Source organism: Tachyglossus aculeatus, chromosome X1 (genome assembly GCF_015852505.1).
Source record: "Tachyglossus aculeatus isolate mTacAcu1 chromosome X1, mTacAcu1.pri, whole genome shotgun sequence".
Taxonomy (NCBI): domain Eukaryota; kingdom Metazoa; phylum Chordata; class Mammalia; order Monotremata; family Tachyglossidae; genus Tachyglossus; species Tachyglossus aculeatus.
Window position 1 is genome coordinate 78,852,233 of NC_052101.1, and position 20,244 is coordinate 78,872,476.

Sequence of the window (20,244 nt, forward strand, 5' to 3'; positions counted from 1 at the left end):
AAAGGGCTACCAGACTGGGGAAAAAGTCTGACAGTGTGGGACTCCTGCAAAGAAGCCCAGGGGAAGATGAGATGTTCATGGAATGGAGTTATTCACCAATAGTCCCACTCCAGAAACCTATGCATCATTATCAAAATTAGCTATTGAGCATCTACTGTGTGTAGATTATACCTCACTGCACTTGTAAACATTCACTCCCTAAGAGTTTACAATCTAGTGGGGGAAACAAGTGGACAAAGATGGCTAAATATACAATAGATGAGAGAGTAAGAAAATACACTTGAGTATGAGTTTGAAGCAATCAAACAAATATGCTCATAAATGCTAAAAAAATGGTAGATGAGTGTGGGAAAGTGGGAGATTAGTCAGCAAATGCAGCTTGGAGGGGGTGACTTTTTAAGGAGAGCTTTGAAGAAGTGGATGGATGTGGATTGGTGGAGCTAGGGGGAGGGATTTCAGTAAAGGGGGAAAAGTTGTCAACAGGCAGATTTAGAAGATTAGGTTGAGGGAAGCAGAGACTATGAGCTGGAGTGCATTGGGAGGGGAGGGTTGGTGGGTAACGAGGGCAGCTGATGGAGTGACTTGAAGTCAAATATTAGGAGTTTTGCTTTATGTAAGAGAAATGTGTACCTACTAGAAGTGTTTGAGGCACTGGACACAAATGATACACGGAACTGTATGTAGGAATAAACTTAAGAGGGTAGAAGTTTGGGGCTCTTAAAGGATTCCAGTCAAGAGGAAATTGGCAGGTGGGGGGGAACCAAGGTGATGGCAATAAGGGTGGGGAAGAAGGGATGGATCTGTGAAACGTTATGGAGGTAGAACCAACAGGATTAGAGGCTGACTGAAAATAGGAGTTAGAAGAGAAAGAGAAGGTTGACTATGTTGGGAAAATTAGGAATAAGGGAGCACTTAGAAGGGAAGCTGAGTTTAGATTTAGACATACTGAGTTCAGGGTTCCAATAAGATCATTCAGGTGGAGATGTCTGAGAAGCAGGAGAAATTTGGAGATTGTAAAGCAGGTTTGAGAATGGGGCTGGTGATACAGATTTGGGAAGTGTCCTCATAGGGGTAATGACTGAAATCATGTGAATAAAATGAAATCTCCAAGAGAAGAACAAATGAGAAGAGAAGAGGATCCAGAAATGAGACTAGTGGGACACAAAGTACCCACAAAGGAGACTGAAAAAGAGCAGTCTGAGAGACAGAAAAGAATGAGGAGAGTACTCTGAAAGTAAAATTAAGGCCAGAGAAAGTTTCTGGGAGAAGGGAATGGTCAAAGCTAGAAGCAACTGAGAGATAAAAGAGGATCTAGACGGAGTAAAGCCTGTTAGGTTTAGCCATAAGGAAGTCATTGGAGACCTCAGTAGCCACAGTCCCAGTAGAATGAAGAGAGCAACATCCAGATTGCATCTGCCCAGGGCTGCCCAATGGATCAAACTGCCCCTGCAAGAGAGTGTCAAGTGATATGCTTCCTGCAATCACCAGATCATAAGTCTAAAAAATAAAAGTTCCAACCCCTGCGACATCCAGAAACCTAGCAACTGAATCATCAGGCTGGTCACTTTAAATGGCCTGCAGCTCAGAGTGGAGATACTAACAGGGTGTATTTTCTCCCATCACTTTTACCTGGCACATCACAAGGTGGATAGGGGTCCTTGTCTTCATCCTCTCCTCGATAGTCATCAACTGTTACCTGGGGCAAAGGCAAGAGGGACATCTCAGGATGAAAATTAACTTCACGTTATACTGAAGCATTCACAAAATCAAACCGGGGAATCAAAGAATCTATAAATGGAATGCGGAGCCATATGGCAGACCAGAGACTGGTGACTGACCTAAGAGTGAAGGAAAAAAGTAGAAAAACAGTCAAGCTCAATTGGAACCTAATTATTAAGGACTTCAAATCTAGGGCAAGGGAAAGGTAACAAGGTTCAGTAGAGCAATCCGCTACACCTCCTGCCTTCCATCCCATCACCCTGAAAAGCATATGCACAGAGGGCTCATTTCTTTGGGGATTGAAGTTAATAATAAATAAATACTGCATTCAAACCCTGCTCTGGAGGCATTAATACCTTCCTATATTACACTACAAAGGTATTGTTAGGTATGCGGTTTTCTTAAAAGAATTGAAATTTCACACCTGCCCTACACACAGTATGAGTAATGTCATGCATTACATGGTCATAATGAAAACAGTGCACTAATGGTAATAAGACTAGAGTAATTTTCAAGTATAACAGAAAGTAATATTTGGAAGAACCTTATTGTCATTATTGGCCAACTGGTTGACTTCTGATTTATCACTTTTTTTGTTTTCCAAACTCTCTTTCCTGCAGAGAACAAAATAAAAATGACAGAATTGAAAAAGCATTATGCAACCTGCAAAATAATCCTAATAAGTATTCTTAATTAAAAATGCCCTGCTGGGGGACTGAAACGTCTGAGTGAAGCAATATTATGGAGAAAATGACAAGACACATACCCAGAACTTTCTAGTTAATCCCAATGGACTCGTCTCATTGATCATCTTTGTGAAATTCCAATCCAGAAGTAAATGTGATTTAATGCACCTTTATTTTTCTATGCCAAAATTAACTGCATAAATTCTTTATCTATGAAGGTTTTCAAGTTCCCCTTTCCAAAAGTGATCTTTCAGATCTTTCAGTAAATGGACATACATTTTTGCATATTAATTTGATCACATAACTATGTTTATTATGTTTTTTAATCACTGTTTTTACATACTGGTTTGAGCATTTTTTGGATCTAGGGAATGCATTAATGTGCTTTATATTATTTCCTATGGGTAACCATGCTCCATTTAGCACTGTTTTGCTTAACATCCTATCTTCTCATAGCAAATAAAGTGTGCTAACTGGGGTATCCCAATTCTTTTCTTTCTATGATGAACTGCATAAGTTCACTCTATGGTTATAAAGGATTCAATAAAGCAAACTGGTTACTTAGTTTTAAGATTACCTGGCAATCTTCTTCCTTTCCTTTTCTTCTGCTTCTTCTTTCTGAGCAGTATTCAAACTTTCAGCATCAGCCAGATTGTCCACAGCAATAGCCAAGAAGACATTTAGCAGAATGTCTAATTCAAATAATTTTAAGGGTCACACACTTCCATATTTTGTAAGATATTATGCTCAGGGTAAAATGACAATGCAAATATTATGGAAGATGTTCCTAAAGATTTGAGAGTCCTGTATGCTTAATAATGAATACAGCATTTACTCTGCAAAAATATGGGGAATCGTCAACATATATAACATTTACTTGAATAGTGCATATTTGCATAATTTTTGCAACACAAAAGAGGGGTGGGGTTATTACATGGGTCATAGAAAAATTAAGTCCACCAATAAGGGAAACAGGAGGGGAAAAAAGGGAAGAAAGAAGGGAGGAGGGAAGGAGGGGAAGGAAGAGGAAAGGCCAGAGGACATCTGAGACTGCATCTCTTATGTCTATTACACCCTCCCAAGTGTAGCATGGAATAGGCACTCCATGAATTAACCCCTCTCCTTGCCCTGCATTGTGCATCTCACTGAAGAAACTCCCTCCCTGTTGCAGGACTGACTCTGCTTTGGCACATTCTGACCCTTCTCTTCTTCCTACCCCAGTGCACATCACTGCCACGTCTTACAAAAATAATCTTTTAATTTCTCCTTAAAAATTGGAATAGGGAAATTTTGCAGTGAAGTCAATTATGTGAGTAAATATGGTAGAACATGTTTGCAAATGATAATATGAGAAGAAATGAAATTTAAAATTTCTCCTTCCTCTGCCAATAATGCCCTATTTTCCCTACCAGTTCCACAAGGAATTATCCTGGATTACCCCATTATAATGAAAGGGTTGACAGAGAGATAGGAAAGGCCAACTCAAGGTTCAAAAAAAACAAAAAAAAACTTCCCAGATTTAGCAAGAGGTCATAAAAGTCTGACTAATCCTCACTATAGGGAACTAAAACCAAACATCACTTGGAGTGAGGTATATCAAAAAAAGATATTACATTTCAACCCAAGATTACAAACATCTTCCTGCAGGGAAGTCCCCGGAAATTTTTTTTTTCCCTCACTACCCTTAACCCTGCTCTTCCTATTGGGTATAAACTCTCTCCCCTCTAGTTAGTAGAGTAGCTACATTTTCTGAAATGCAAAGTAGGATGGGATTAAGTGGGTGTAAGGACAACAGTTTGAGATTAAGGGGGAGAAATGGTTAGGAAAGGGAGGCAGATAAAGAGTCAGGCAGGCAGTGAAAGGAAAAGACAAACAGGGGTGAGGGCCAGGGATAGGGAAGGGGTGAAGAGGTAAAGAAGACAGACACTGAGAGAGGGAAAATGGTGCAGAGAAAGAGAGAGAGAGGGGACAGGCAGACAGGGGAGCAGAGACACTCGTGATTCACCATGGACGGTTGAGTAAAGGATCTGGCCAGCCCCTTTTTCCCTGCAGTGTTTCTCCACCATGGCAGCAGCTCCCCCTCCAGTTCAGCTCCTGACTTGGAATTTGCCACTGCCACTACTTCTCCTGCTGCTGCTGCTCCTGGGATCTCCTCCTCACGGGTTCCTGGTGCTGGGGAACCACTCCAAGCCAGAGCCCCTGTATACCTGACCTCCAAGCAGCAGGAGCCAGGCTGGGACTCGACTCCCCTTTCTCTTCATCCTGCTACCACTGGTGCCCAAATCATGTGTGTCTCAGTCACCACCGGGAACAGGGAGTCTCCCTGGTCATCATCAATCGTATTTATTGAGCGCTTACTATGTGCAGAGCACTGTACTAAGCGCTTATAATAATGGCATTTATTAAGCACTTACTATGTGCAAAGCACTGTTCTAAGCACTGGGGAGGTTACAAGGTGATCAGGTTGTCCCACAGAGGGCTCACAGTCTTCATCCCCATTTTACAGATGAGGGAACTGAGGCACAGAGAAGTTAAGTGACTTGCCCAAAGTCACACAGCTGACAATTGGTGGAGCTGGGATTTGAACCCATGACCTCTGACTCCAAAGCCCGGGCTCTTTCCTACTGAGCCACTGCTGCTTCTTGGTCAGGCCCAAGAGGCAGCAGTGGGCTGCGATGGTGGCTGGAGGCAATCACCAGAGCTTCCAATGCTTCAGAACTGACCTTTTTGGATTGGTGATGCATGTTAGTCATGTGGCCACATGACATTTTTCTGGCTGTGCTAGAAACTCCCACCATCAGCCAGAAAAGCCCAGAAAAACTCTTCCGATTGCCGTTCTGACTGAGGGGTTTTATCCCACCCTTCTACTGTCTAAAGCTGGATCCTTAAATGGATCCTGCCTCGGGTCTGTCACAACTCACAACAGAACTCTTAAAATTCTGATGGTCTTGCCCCGATCCTGTAGGAGAGTCATTTAGCTTTGGATGTTTTCATCAATGTGAGTTGACAGTAAACCAAGATAAGTGGCCTTAAAAGTGTCTTAGAGATTGTTGTCGCTCTCCGATTAGAGTGAGGTTGAAAACTAAACAGCTCTGGTATTGCAATTGCCTGTCCACTCTAAATAGTCTTATCAGTTTGACAGTTCTCCTAAGCTCTGCTCATTTTCTATAAATTTCAATGTTGTTATCCTTCCTTGATTCATAGCCAGACGGTTCTCGTGCTACATAGCCAAATTCTATATCGTCTTCCCAATTAAATGGAATGAGAGTTAATGATGAAATGAATAGGATGGAGATCAAGCCACCCTTATCCAGAAACAGTAATCAGCTTCAGCAGGGGATATTTCAACCATTTCGCTAGGGTTCTAGATTAGCATTTTGAAGGATGGCCACCAGCAAAGGGGACTACACTGGAGAAACACTGGCCTTAGAGCCACGAGGGACAGAGAACCCAGAGAGAGAGAGTGGTAGAGGAGGAAAAAGTGATTTGGCACCAGCCGCAGCAACAGCTACAACCCTGGGAGGACAACAAAGGGGAGAAAGAAAAAAAGAGATGGGTGAGAGAAAGGTATAAGTGCTCTGTGACCTTTAAAAGAGCCCATAAGCAGTATCACCTGTACACTTGGTCCCAAGACAGTGCCACTGGGTGAAGAGAACAGGAGGAGAGAGGGAAATAAAGAGAGCATAAAGAGGGGATAATGGAGGGTCCAAGTGGCATGAGATAAGAGAGAAATCAGGGGGTAAGAAGAGGAAGGAGTGGGGACAGGGGTAGGGGGGTAAAGGAAGGGGGAGGTGCTGTTTTCCTGGTAGTCTCTGCTTGTTTCTAACACCTCATTCCCCTCTCTGTTGTCCCACCTTTTACTTCCCCAGCCCACTGCAGTACATATGTGCTATGGCCCCTGGAATGGTAGATTTCAAGAAGACTATTGGGATACTAATATGTTGCAGTGGCTGAATATGTAGGCTCAACAAAATTTTGTTTGAGAAGCACTGCTCTAGATAAAAATGCCTTCATCTATTCCTTGACAGCTTAGAAGGATACAGTTACCACAGATGAAGAGGATAATGAAGTATATGCAGACTATCATTCCTGAAGAGGATGGGCCCCCATAGGCCATAATCCCATCATACATAACAGTATTCCAGTCTTCTCCTGTTAGAATCTAAGGAGCAAAAATGGTTATCATTGAGAGAAAACAACCTCTCTACTTGTTCTATTCACATTAGAGTTTTTGTCATTTTCTCACCTAACTACATTTAACTTGTTTTCATGCTACATCATTTATTAGTTATTACACACATTTCAAGCAATTTTGATCCAAAACAAGGTCTTTTGGAAACTGGTTTATTTCTGTTCCTGTATGCTTTGAGTCTGCCGGTGAATTCTAAATGAATGAATGAATTTACAAATGTCTTAAACATTGAATCTTATTTTCACTAAGAACTTCAAATTAATTTTTCCCCTTCTCAGAATCCTAACTGGGGACTCAATCAATTACCAAATTATACGTGGAATGGAGTGACAAGTTCATTTCTGGACTTGCTATTAGTAGTAGATTGGTCCAGGCACTTCTAGAAGGCCTAACAATAGAATTGAGCCTGGGGCTATACTACAGAGCAAAAGAAGTTTGCAGTACAAACAAACGCTAGCACCTCTCCTGATACTGGCTAAGTAGTTCTTCAAACCATCTGAGACCCAGTGAGATGATGTACTCTCACAGATGCTTAAATAAGTGAATAAACAGAAGCCCATAGGAATCTACACCTGAATGAGAGTTAAACACACAATACCAGGCATTTAATGCACAACTATTCTTCATGATACATTCAGAATGATAGGCTGCACTATTTCATTTGTCTAGGTAATTTTATTGACTCTGTGGCCCTGGAACCTAGCTACTAAGACAGCTTGACTAGATGAGTCAACATGGATTTATAGAAATATCTTACTCAAAACTAAAATAGAAAAACATCTCAACTTATTGTTTGAAAAAATATATCTGGTAGACAAAAAAAAAAACAACTAAAAGAGAGAACATGAAAGCCACATTACGTAGATTGGTTAAATAAGATATGGAACAAATGATAACAAATGGTACCAAATTACCAGAGTATTACCAGACTTCAGTGCACAGACTGAGAATTTTAAAAACAGAAAAAAAGAAACATTCATTATGAGTTTTAAGGAGACAAGACCAACTACACATTCCTGTTGCTCATAATATGCCATTTAAGAAGGTTGGGGTGGGGAATTACCTGAAATACAGTTAAAAGAGCTTGAGGGAAATTATCGAAGGTGCTCCGCTTTGTTTGAGTTTCATCAAAATTAAATTTGCCGCCAAACAGTTGCATTCCAAGCAATGAGAAGATTATGATGAAGAGGAAAAGCAGAAGCAACAGTGAAGCAATGGACTTCATTGAGTTTAACAAGGATGCTACCAAGTTGCTCAGGGATGTCCAGTGCCTATAAATTAAAATGTGTGTGAACACAAAAAAAAACTGTAAAATAACAGTGCAGGATGAAACATTCCAAGAGAATGTTGCTGATTACCACTTTAAATACTGAGAAAAAAAATTGTAGGAAGAGAATGCAGTGCTGCATCTTACCTGGTAACTTTAAAAATCCTCAGCAGTCGCACGCACCGAAATACAGAGATGCCGAGGGGCGACATAATTTCCAATTCCACCAATATTGTTTCAGTGATGCCGCCACACACCACGAAGCAATCAAAGCGATTAAAAAGTGAGACAAAATATGCCTGGAGTCCCAAGCTGTACATCTTTACTAACATTTCACAGGTGAACATGGCCAGCAGAACTTTGTTTGCTATATCTGGAAAAACAAGCAGTTCAGAGATATGGGTAGCTTCACGATATGCAATCTTTTAAAACAAATTTTTTCAGTTCCCACTTCACTTCCACATTACCCATCATGAGCAGATGTCTTGTACAATTATGATATCATTGCTGAAAGAAGTGCAGTTCTCTGACACTGCCTAAATAATGCATTACCCAAATTAAAGGATAACACTGTAGTCATAAGATCTAGCTAAAGCCCAAATGGATTTCTGCTGCAGATATTCAAAGCATACTCTTCTGTCAGTTACCCCATCCACTGATATTTTGGACAGCATTATTAAAGGCATGTCTGATCTTGCTTATGGTGTAATGACACAAGAACTGGATGCTTGATATTGCAGATTCTGCATGTAGAATATACTCCTGAGAAAACCTTCCAGATATTTAGGTCATTCCTTACATCTTTTCCATTTGCACTTATAGGAACATTCTGATATTTAGTGACAAAAAGTAACAAATCTAAATTGAAGCCAAGTTCTTACATATTCATATTTTGGAACAAACGTAACATGATCTCTGCTTGTACCTTGGATCTGTGTCAGCCAATCAGGCTGATTGTAATGCTCAGAGGATATAGTTAATGTGTTGAGAAACACTAAGACAATCACCAGCCAGTAAAAAGAGACAGATTTTACTGCAGCTCTACATCTCCTTCGATTAAATCGGTTCCAACGACGCCAGCGACGACTGAAATAAAGAAATAATGTCAGGCCTGGGAGGGGAAATGTACCACCAGAGCAGAAATCAAACTTTCTTGGGAATAAACTGGCTGCAACAATCTGGATGGCAAGATGACAGAAGAAACTTCACAAGATTCAAAACAAATGGGGATTGTGTTGTCTAAAAGTCATATCAAAATATGTTAGCTTTTTTTTTGTAGTTGTATACACATGAATATGTACGAATGTATGTAGGCAATATATACAAATGTATAGGAACCATCTTGCTCAAACACACTCACCACAGTGTATATATGGACTCGAAATTCTGAATCATTACAGCAGAGTTCATTAGGAAGCAGCACATTTAAAAAGATGTGGCTAAATAAAGTAACTTTCAATTCTGTTTAATTCCTCTCTCTGTCTCTCTAATCCTAGCTGAGCTGTCACTACTCATAGGACATGAATTTTACAGCTGAGTCATCAAATACCCTTTGTAATTAGTGATGCTCAAATACACCTTTGTGAGCAGAGCCAACATTGAATCGTGCTTTCGTAAAAATAAAATAAGTTCAGCTAAACAGTCAAGAAGTGAGTTTCCCCCACCCACTTAAAGCTCCTGTTTGGAATTATGGAAAATAATATCTCATTCAGTCAGATTTACCATGAATGTGCTTCAAAATCACATGGAGACCAATTTTTTCAAGGCATCATGAGCTCTACCCGTGCTGTGGCATTCAAGAACAGCAAACACAGAAAAACAGCTGGCATAACAGTGTTGCCCGCTCCGGCATCAGTATGCTTAACACCTGGCGTAGCGTGCTTGGTAGGTCTAAATTTGGAATGAGTTGTATGGTGTATTAATGCTCTGCAATCAAAACTGCTCAAAAAGGAGCTGTGATGCTATACTGAAAACTGTATTCAAACAGTAGTGCAAGAAGTCATTCTGAGGAATGACTTTATATTATATATATATATATATTTATATATATATATATGACTTCATATATTATATCACTTTCTCCTCCCAACATCCCTATGGTGTTTAGAGAGGCAACTGCAGGGCAAAAATTGTGCAGCGCATGCCCCTCTCTGGGAGGGGCACAACGGACAACGAGTTTCAGGGAAAGTGTCGGAGATACCAGCAGCCATTGGAAATCAGAGTAAGGAGGCAGAGTTTCTGCTTTTAAAACCGCTCTCTCTCCTGCTGCTCTAAAGCATTCCAGTTGGGAGTCATTCATTCATTCATTCAATTGTATTTATTGAGCGCTTACTGTGTGCAGAGCACTGTACTAAGCGCTTGGGAAGTACAAGTTTGCAACATATAGAGACAGTCACTACCCAACAGCGGGCTCACAGTCTAGAAGGGGGAGACAGACAACAAAACATATAAACCAAATAAAATAGAATAAATATGTACAAGTAAAATAAAGAGTTATAAATATGTACAAACATACATACATATATACAGGTGCTGTGGGGAGGGGAAGGAGGTAAGGCGGGGGGGATGGGGAGGGGGAGTAGGGGGAGAGGAAGGAGGGGGCTCAGTCTGGGGTCAAGTCTGGAGTCAAGTTAACCTGCAATAGGAGGAGGGCCAGTTTTCTGAAGCCGCATGGTTTAGTGGAAAGAGCATGGGCCTTTGAGTCACAGAGACCCGGGCTTTAATCCCAACTCTGCTACTTATCTATGTGACCTTGGGCAAGTCACAACTTCTCTAAACCTCAGTTTCCTCAGCTGCAAGGACTCAATACCGGTTCTCCCTCCTACTTAGACTGTGAGCCCCATGTGGGACCTGATTATCTTGCATGTACCCTCGTGCTTAGCACATTGTAAGCACTTAAATACCACAATTATTACTCAGTGTTTTGGCACCTCTCCTTGGATCAAACACACACATACACACACACACACACGGCAGTAACTGAGTAAACTAAGGCACAGACAAGTAAAGTGACTTGCCCGAGGTCACCTATCAGGGTAATGATAAAGTCAGAATGAGCATCCAAATCTTCAGCCTCCCTGAGTTGCCTTAGACACTGCTACAGTAAGTGCTCGACTCCATTCACCGTCTGAGTCCAGCTTGCACGAAGAAATAGCCACAAGTACCACAAAGTAATTGGTGATAACAACCAGTATACTCATGACAGGAAAAATAGATAAAATGAGGGAAAAATACTTACCTGAGCTTGGATTTTGAGATGGTTTGACTGGAAAAAAAACCCACAGAAAATAAGTCATATGATCAAGAAGACCTAAAACAAAAACATTTTCCAACTTCTTGTCTTTTTTCAAGGATATGCTCAGAAGCAAACACTGAGCAGGCCAGCAGCTTTTTGGGACAGCCTGATCATTGGCTACTTCTCCAACTCCAAGGAGTGACCCTAAGATGGTCAACTCCTGTCTATAGGAGCTAAAAGAGGCTACTGCCTAATAGGGAACTTTCATTCCCTAGGATAGGCATTGGGGCCAGCCCAGTGCACACTGTAACCCAAGAACCCAAATGATAAGCAAATATTCCTCTGCCCCCATTTAAGAACATGAGGAGTTTTCACTGGAGAAAGTCAAATTCTATTTACACTAGGCCTGCTTCTCAGCAATAAAAAAATGCCTGTTTTGTGCCATTATGAAAGTTGCTTAAAAGCACTGATTGATGTATAATAATACAGCAGATATCCATGGTATGCATTAAGGAGGACATTCCACCCTGTTGTTCTAAGCACCATCAGCCTAAACCACACACAAAATAGCTGAAGTCCTTCACTGTAAGTGGTGGTTGGCAAATTACTTTAGAGTTCTGTTGAATAAAAAAATGCTCTTAATGTTAGCATTATTATTTAGTGACTACATTTACAGAAATTCACTCAGGAGAATTGGTACTTTTACATTTAACATCTTAAAATCAATTACAATTCCCTCTTTTACCTTCCACCCTGAAAAAATGCTAAAACTAAGCTAAAGCTAAGACTAAGCTAAAGCTAAGACTGACTATTTATGGTTTATGAAATTGCAATCTTTTCACCTACATTCAATGACTTGGTACTTCTAGTTTTTTTGAATCACTTTTGGAGGCAAAGATTGCAGGTTTTCATCTGCACCTCCTCAATCATGCTGAGTTGCCAGGTTGTATATTTCCTTATAACTGAAAATGGTTTCACTGAGGTCTGGCTCCTTCTCCTCACCTCACCCAAGCTCCTTTAGCCGCTTCAGTGCTGGGGTAGGTGAGAGTGTGGTGCACAAACCTGCTTTGGTAGAGTGGGGCTGTGTATAGCCCCATAAATAGCCCTGGGCCTGCACCAGCAAGACTGACAGTTCAACATTTACTGGACATTTCATAAAGTGTTTTTGTTGTTGTTGCTGTTATTCTTTGTTTGGTTTTTGTTTCTTGTTTTGGAATAAAATGGAAAAGATTGCTCTGACCCTTACTAAGCCACACCGAGTATCGTACTCAACAATGATCTATGACATGGGTGAGGGCACAGTGGCAACTACTGCTATTGAGGTCTCAAAAGATGTTCTGTTTTTTCAACCTCAGATGGCACTCATTCTCGATACTAGCTGTCTTGTAAGGCAGGCTGCTGGGCATGGGGGCACTGGGTGAGAGTATGGATGACTCAGAGCAAACCATCACCACTTGACTGCAAGAACAACTCTCACTTCTGTCCTCCTGGTAGTAGGATAGACCTCTCACCTCATTGCTCACTCCAAATTGCCAGAAGAGATGCACTACCATGGTTTTTTTGGGGGATAAAGTATGCAAAGATTTCTCAATGTGATGCATACACTCATGGATACAATATTTTCTTGTACCAAGCCCAGAGCTAAGCACATAGTAAGTGCTTAATAAACATCAGCAGCCCTGTCTTTGAACTGGAGGACAACTCTATTGGATTTCATGCAAATGAGAGCTTAGCCATTTGAAATTAACATTGAGAAACTAAACATCAAATACAACTTTCAAATTTTAATCAAATGACTATCTTCTCAGTGATGTTAGGCTAACACTTGATTTTGTACTTACCAGAGACTTCCACAGCAGCCTTGGTTTTCTCCTTCTCCATTGACATTTTCGGTGTTCACGGATTCAGTCTCACTGGTGGGTATACTTGCTGTGATGAAATAAAGGAAGCCTTAGTCTAGGGGTTGTAATGAGTAAGAACTACTAATTGTGGTTGACAGCAGGGTATTAGAAGGAGAGGAACAGTAGAGGTGAGTGGTTCATGGCATCTTGGTGAAGATCTAGTGTCTGGAAATTTGAAAATTGATATTTCACTGTTGCTTTCACTTGAGCAAGCTACCAAGGCAACTGAAAAAGTCCACCCAAGCCAAACTTCATCCTAAAAGTGACCATCCTAAGAAAGGGCAACACTAGGCCCACCTAGTTCAGTCTCCCTGCCAAGGTTTGGGCTTGTTTAGTTCCCTTCTTTAAGGTGAATGTAAAAGAGTTTTAGACCATGGAAGCATTTGGTTTCCAGTGAACTGGTGACAACAAAAGCTGGGTGGGGCTCTTAAGGCTAATATGCACTCAAGTGGAAAATGACAAGGCTTACTAGGAAGTACAGATTATGATTACCTTTGGCATTTGAAGAAAATTTGTTCAGGGACCATCTCCCCTGAAATATTTGTCAGAAACTCTTAGTAGGGCTATTTCCTGACCTTTCCACCAAAGAACTTAAACGCAGGACAAGTGGAAGGAAACAACTATCAAGGGAATTGGAGGGATCAGACCATGCATAGAGGGGAGCTACTCTTTGGGAAGAGTTATTACTCTAAGCTGCTACAGTCCAAAGGGAAAATAATTAGCACCCCTCCACCCCCGCCCCAAATTGAAGTCTGTCTCCCCCAGCTACTTGAAAGAAAGCAATATACATTTGGCTAATAAAACTCTAAACTCATTTCTGGTGGGGAAACTAGAAAGTTGTCCCAGGTCTTCTGTAAGCTCTACTTACTAACTTCCATAGTACCTAGTTCACTATAGGTACCAATTAAATGTCAAATGTTCACAATCCTCAAACAAGGCAAAATAGAAAACTGGGGCAAGGTTTCTTCAACCCCACCAGTTTGGGGGGAATAGGAATTTTTCTTGTTCAAAACACAAAATCCTCTTAATACAATATTCATATAGTGAGAATTGACTACAACGTAATCCATGACAGCCATCTTACTAAACCATGCTAGCCCCATCCCCTAATGCCTTGCAGGGTTGGGAGACAGGGAATTTTCCCCTTCAGCCCCATAGGGTGCCAGGCATTCTGTTCTTTTCCCACACCCCACTCCCTTGCTTTTTCTGTCACTTTAGAAAATTAAACAAAAATATTTCAGACCTCATTTCCTGATTATTTTGTCACTACATGCAGGTGTGGAGGAAAATTCAAACTTTGAAACACATCACACTGCAGTAAAGAGGAAATGATGCACCAAATCTCCATGCAATTGCACAAATATCAAAGAATCCGTTTATGCTACTTTCCTTTAAAAACCTGGGTTTCAAACAGACATTCTATTATAAGAGCCTAAGGCTCAATTGCTGTATTTGTTTTGGCCATTACATTACATTTCCATAGAGATGCAGGTCAATGCAAAATTTCCAAAGAGGACAGAACAGAGGCTAGGTATGGGTAGACAGTTTGGGAACTACAACCAAACTTTTGGTGGTGGCAAAATGGTTGTGTCAGCCACAGAGTTCTCCCAGGGAAATGGGGGCTCATTTCATCCACCAGCACCACAAGAAATGCACAGGGCATACGAGCCTCTTCCCAGCCTTCTCCCATTGAATGGTAGGCATTTCATTTTCAAAAATGTTTTCTTTAAATGGGCACTGCAGAGATGATAGTGAGTTAATATTCAGCTCCATGGCACATCTGTCATGATTTCCCTGAGAAAAAAAAATACCTCTGCCAAAATAACTACTTCATGGGGAAATGTCAGGGTCACAGATTATGGCTCTGCAGTGATTTTAGGCAAAACAAGTATTAGAGAGGCCTATTAAGGGCACATCTCAAGTTACCGATGAACACAATGGCTGTAGCTTTTTTTTCTTAAAGATGATCTAAATGACAGATTATATTAAAGCTAAAATCTATCCCAAATCCATAGGCAATGGGGGAAAAAAATTTCCCAGCATTTCTTTATTTATCAAAACAAGATCTCTAAGAGTAGTCATTAAAAGATTCTAAACATTTCTGGAAATTAGAAGAAAAAATTCAAATTGATGATTTTCATCTAAGTGACCTCCAGGGCTCCTGGGTGTTCAGAGAGACCAACTAATGGGCCACCAACTCCTTCCTATCCAACCAGAACACAGTGGAGCCCTGCTGTATATAGGCACAAATGATAGCCAGAAGTCAGGGATACATGCGTAGGGAGCCCCATACTTGCAACAACCCTGGGAATGTGAAGGGGAACAACCGCCAGGGTTCCTCCTCCCCCGACTTCCTGTCTCATGGTGCACTGTGTCTCTTCTGTTTCCTCAATCTTTCTCTCTTCCCACACTGTGTGTCTCTCTACTCCATCTCACTTTCAAATCTTTTACTCCCACACACAATTCTGAGCCTACCAGTTCTGCCATTAAAAAAACCCAATCTTCCGGAACCTGCCCCCTACACCTCAGACCACTTTACCTATGATTCATTAAGTGAAATAGGGTTTGACATTCATATGATTTGAGCACTGAATAGGGATATGAGGGCAAGTGAGGTCAACCCAACCCCCAAGGTACAATATTTTTTTTTTTGGTGGGGGGAGACATTTCTGTATGTCTGAAGGGCTCTCCTAATATAAGTCAACTGATAGCAACAACTCCTACATTCTTTGGTACAGAAGAAAATGGGCTCAGAATCATACAGATTTTTTTTGACCTTTCCCACCCTCTTATTTTTCAAAAAGAGGTTCTCGGATTTAGATTTCAATCTGCACAGTGATATTGGATACCTAAATCACTCTACTTAACCACCACATAGTCATATCTAATAGAAAAGGAGAGATGAGACAAGTGGGGAAACATTTGGTGCAATTTGGTACTTGAAATGAATCATTTTTATACAAAGCAACTCAACCTACTGTAATTTGCGATGATTATCTTGATGGATTTCTAATGAGCAAGTGAAGAGCAAAAGCACACCATACAATTTTGGTGGCTGTGTTTCTTTAAGATGCTATTGATATTGGAGGATAGCATAAAACCGTATGGGATGTGAAAGTTGCTATGGTAACCATTAGGGGTTTTTTTTTGGAAAAAAAAAATCCCTAACGGAATAGTTACATAAAAGCTGCATATGTCACTGTGTAAATTGATGCTGCTACTCAGTTGTATTCACTTAACCACCTTCCATTTTCAATGTGTCCTTTTTTCCCCTGAATGCACTGCATGTGATGATTGCCATTTCTTTCTGAGCATGCCTCTTTTCTAGGTGAGACACTGTGCCCTTGTTTGCGGAGATTCAACCTTGTTTTTTGAAAAGCTGTTAAACTCCTCCATGCATGCAGGAAAGGGGACTTTACAGGATCATAAAAATGTCACTTGTAGGAGATAGTTTATCCTTAGGGAGTAGCTGGGGTGGCAACCTTAAAAAACAGGGGGTTCAACCACCTTTCTTTTAGACTTCCTAGGAAAGCCAATGCATTTTTACAGAACTGTTTTTTGAGGGGAAATTGTGAGGAGAATGAATATAGCTGTATTGACCTTGGGGCTTTTATAGATGATTTTAATACAGATGGGGCAAGGTTAATAGCAAGATAGGACATTTCTTCCATGAATTTAGTAGAGTCCACTGCCCATTGCCTGCTGAGAGATATAACCACTGAAATGAGGCCACTGAAAATCCGGGTTCAGAGTCCTTGACTTTATATTTAATTATATCCGTGAGAATCCTATTGGGATATCCTAAGACAAATACCTGGGAACTTGCTGGGGGGGTCTGGGGAGGGAAGGGGAGGTTGCAGAGAGGACTGGAAAAGGATCTCCCCAAAAAATTTGACCAGAAGCTCAGGACAAGTTTTATTGATCAACCTTCAACTGGTCAGAGAAGATTCAGGATGAGCTACTAATAGAGGGTGCTTCATATGAGTTTACTGCTTAAGACCCTTTACTGATTCCAGATGCCATGGAATTGGATGCCAAGTAGATCATCCAAAACATAAAATATACTGGTTGTTTCCACTTCAACACACAAATAATTGGCAGCTCTTTGTTAACATACGAAAGTTTCTCCATCTAGTGTCACTCTTTGGAACAACATTTTCCCAACAAAATGCCAGTTTACAAAATAAATGAAAAATGAGCAGAATAAATGCACAAACATTAAGCTGAGCTTTGAGCTTAAAACTCCCAGCAAGATTGTTTGTCCATAATTCCCAAATGGAAATTTCTACCCTGTTTTCTGGGACTAGGTGAGACCAAACAAGGTTTTCATTTTAGTAAAATCAGGTTCTGGTGTCCCTTCTCGGTGAAAAACATGGGACAGTAGCAGGAAAAACAATCTAGATCAGGTATATTGAAATAAGTATGTGCATTTCACAGTTGGGCTACATACAGTAGTTAAGGACGGTTGATTTCAAGAACCACATGATTTTTTGCATGCCCCTGAAGAAATGGAGCCAAGTGGCAGTGGTACTGTTGGACGATTCTCAGGAAAACCCAGAGGCACTAGCATGGAAGCCCAAAGGAAGGGCTTTATTAGCCCCAAAGAGAGTGGACTGTGGAAAACAATGTATTAGAAGTTGACTAGTTCCAGGGGAACACCCGGGGACTGCTAGAGATTTGTGTGCTGTGAGACCCTTACAGTGAATGAATGACTGTTCTCTGTGTTCCCATTGTTTGCATTCAGACCCTTATGTTTTTCTTCCTTACACTGTAAAAAGCACACCCTTGAGCTCTCCTGACAGGCTCTATTTGTTAACTTCTGCTGCTTTCCTCAATGCTTTCTCCCATCAGGCCTTAGCAGTAAGGTTCTTCCTTTTCTCCCACTCACTTCTGCGCTACTCTTGCTGTTGGATTTTCTTCTTTTATTCACTCCTCCTTCAGTCCCACAGCACTTAGCTACATAGCTGCAATTTATTGACTTATATTAATGTCTATTTCCCCCTCTAGACTGTAAGCTCATTACACATGTGTTCTACACACACTAAGCACTCAAAAAATACTACTGATTGATTGATTGGCACCAGGCCTGCAACAAAACTCCCAATGTATGGCTTTTGTTCTTTGGAAGGGAGGAGAGAGAGAGGGAAGGGAAAGGTACTTCAAGAATGGAATTTCTTAACTATTTATGGATGTAGGAGCTCTACTCCTTAAGTCACCAATGAACTCCCAGACCAATTCCATGGAGTCATTGGTTCCAGGATCCAATTTAGTTCTGCAGAGGTCAACAATAATAATAATAGCAATGGGATTTGTTGACTGCTTACTAAGTGCCAAGGACTGTACTAGGTTCTGGGGTACATACAAGATAATCAGGTCAAACACAGTCCCTGTCCCAGATGGGGCTCCCAATCTAAGGGGGAAAGAGAACAGAGGCCCAGAGAAGTTAAATGGCTTGCCCAAAGTCCCATAGCAGGCAAGTGGCAGAGCCGGGGTTGGAACCCAGGTCCTTTGACTCCCAGACTCGTGCCCTTTCCACTAGGCCATGCTGCTTCTGATTCATCTGCCCATTTCTTCCAGTATGAGGTGTGAAGCCTACCAAGGCACAATGTCTGGGGCAAATGCCTCAAGTCACCCTGCTCTAGGAGCTGCCCTGCCCAGCAGCTTTGGGGGACAGGGGCCGGGGTGGGATTTTTCTCTTTTCCCTCATATCTGCCTGTCCAAATTACTATGTTGTAAAAAAAAAAAAAAGCCCCCAAACCCAAAAACTTTTACATAGTGTTTTTGGAAATTCATTTTTTAAGCTTCATAGAGTGGTCCCTCCTGCTGGCATTGGAGGATTGCTTGCACTGATTCAGTGTTGCTGTATCCCTTCCCTTCTTGATTCTTTAAGTTTCAGCCATGTCCTTGCTCAGTCTGAGTCTTTCTAGTCTGAAAAGCCCTAATTTGTTCAGTTTTTCCTGCTACAGAAACCGGTTCCTCTTCCTCCCTCATCTTGTTTTTCCTTTCCCTGGACCATCTCCACAGGAAGACAGTGTGGCCTAGAGGAAAGAGCCTGGATCTGGGAGTAGGAGGACCTGGGTTCTAATCCTGGCTCTGTCACTTACCTGCTGTGTGACTTTGGGGGCCTCAGTTAACTTATCTGCAAAATAGAAATTCAGTACCTGTTCTCCCTCCTACATAAATTGAGCCCCAAGTGGTATTTGATTGTCTTTCATCTACCCCAACTCTTAGTACAGTGTTTGGCACATAGTAAGTGCTTAGCAGTACTACAATTATCACCCTGCGCACCCTCTGCTCCTCTGCTGCTAACCTCGTCACTATGCCTCATTCTCGCCTGTCCCGCCGTCAACCCCTGGCCCACGTCCTTCCCTTGGCCTGGAAGGCCCTCCCTCCACACATCCGTCAAACTAGCTCTCTTCCTCCCTTCAAAGCCCTAATGAGAGCTCACCTCCTCCAGGAGGCCTTCCCAGACTGAGCCCTCTTTTTCCTTTCCTCCTCCCCATCGCCCCCCTGCCTTACTTCCTTCCCCTCCCTAAAGCATTTGTATATATTTGTACATATTTAATACTCTATTTACTTTACTTGTACATATTTACTACTCTATTTTATTAATGATGTGCATATAGCTATAATTCTATTTATTCTGATGGTTTTGACACCTGTCTACATGTTTTGTCTTGTTGTCTGTCTCCCCCTTCTAGACCACGAGCCCGCTGTTGGGCAGGGACCGTCTCTATATGTTGCCGACTTGTACTTCCCAAGCACTTAGTACAGTGCTCTGCACACAGTAAGAGCTCAATAAATACGATTGAATGAATGAATATCCAGATTTGAATCACAAACTATACTAGATACAGGGCATCGGGACTTGGAGGGAATTTTTACATGCTGATGTGCTATGGGGTAATGAATAGTCGGCTGCTATAAGACAAAGCAAAACCGCAAGACCAACCCAGTACATGAATAAACTGATTCTATGTAGCACCTGTGACAATGACTGTATTTTAAATGGCACAAGTCGAAAATTACCAAAATACCAGAACATTCCTAATAAGTAGCATTTGACTGACATTTAACAATTTCATCTTGATAGGACAATTCATTTCTAAAATAATGGATCAGTCTTTCTCCCTCTGTGAGTCTTTTGTGAAGCTGATGGGAGTATAAAACTTTCTCAGACACTGCAGGAAGCTTTTCAAGTTACTGTCCTAGAATTAGAGCAGTGGTACTCAAGCCTTTTCATT

The 20,244-nt window shown here is 41.3% G+C and overlaps 1 protein-coding gene across 1 annotated transcript in view; it reads right to left on the bottom strand.

Annotated features, from left to right (window-relative positions):
* Positions 1 to 20,244, bottom strand: part of CACNA1D (calcium voltage-gated channel subunit alpha1 D) — a 430,516-nt gene that overhangs the window by 83,679 nt on the left and 326,593 nt on the right. The window contains exons 10-18 of the mRNA XM_038740776.1: positions 12,941 to 13,028; positions 11,103 to 11,129; positions 8,790 to 8,950; positions 8,012 to 8,237; positions 7,661 to 7,868; positions 6,447 to 6,567; positions 2,983 to 3,097; positions 2,264 to 2,333; positions 1,630 to 1,696 (exon numbers count right to left, since the gene is read on the bottom strand). Of these exons, the coding sequence (XP_038596704.1) occupies positions 1,630 to 1,696; positions 2,264 to 2,333; positions 2,983 to 3,097; positions 6,447 to 6,567; positions 7,661 to 7,868; positions 8,012 to 8,237; positions 8,790 to 8,950; positions 11,103 to 11,129; positions 12,941 to 13,028 (1,083 nt within the window). The remainder of the gene's footprint in view (positions 1 to 1,629; positions 1,697 to 2,263; positions 2,334 to 2,982; positions 3,098 to 6,446; positions 6,568 to 7,660; positions 7,869 to 8,011; positions 8,238 to 8,789; positions 8,951 to 11,102; positions 11,130 to 12,940; positions 13,029 to 20,244) is intronic.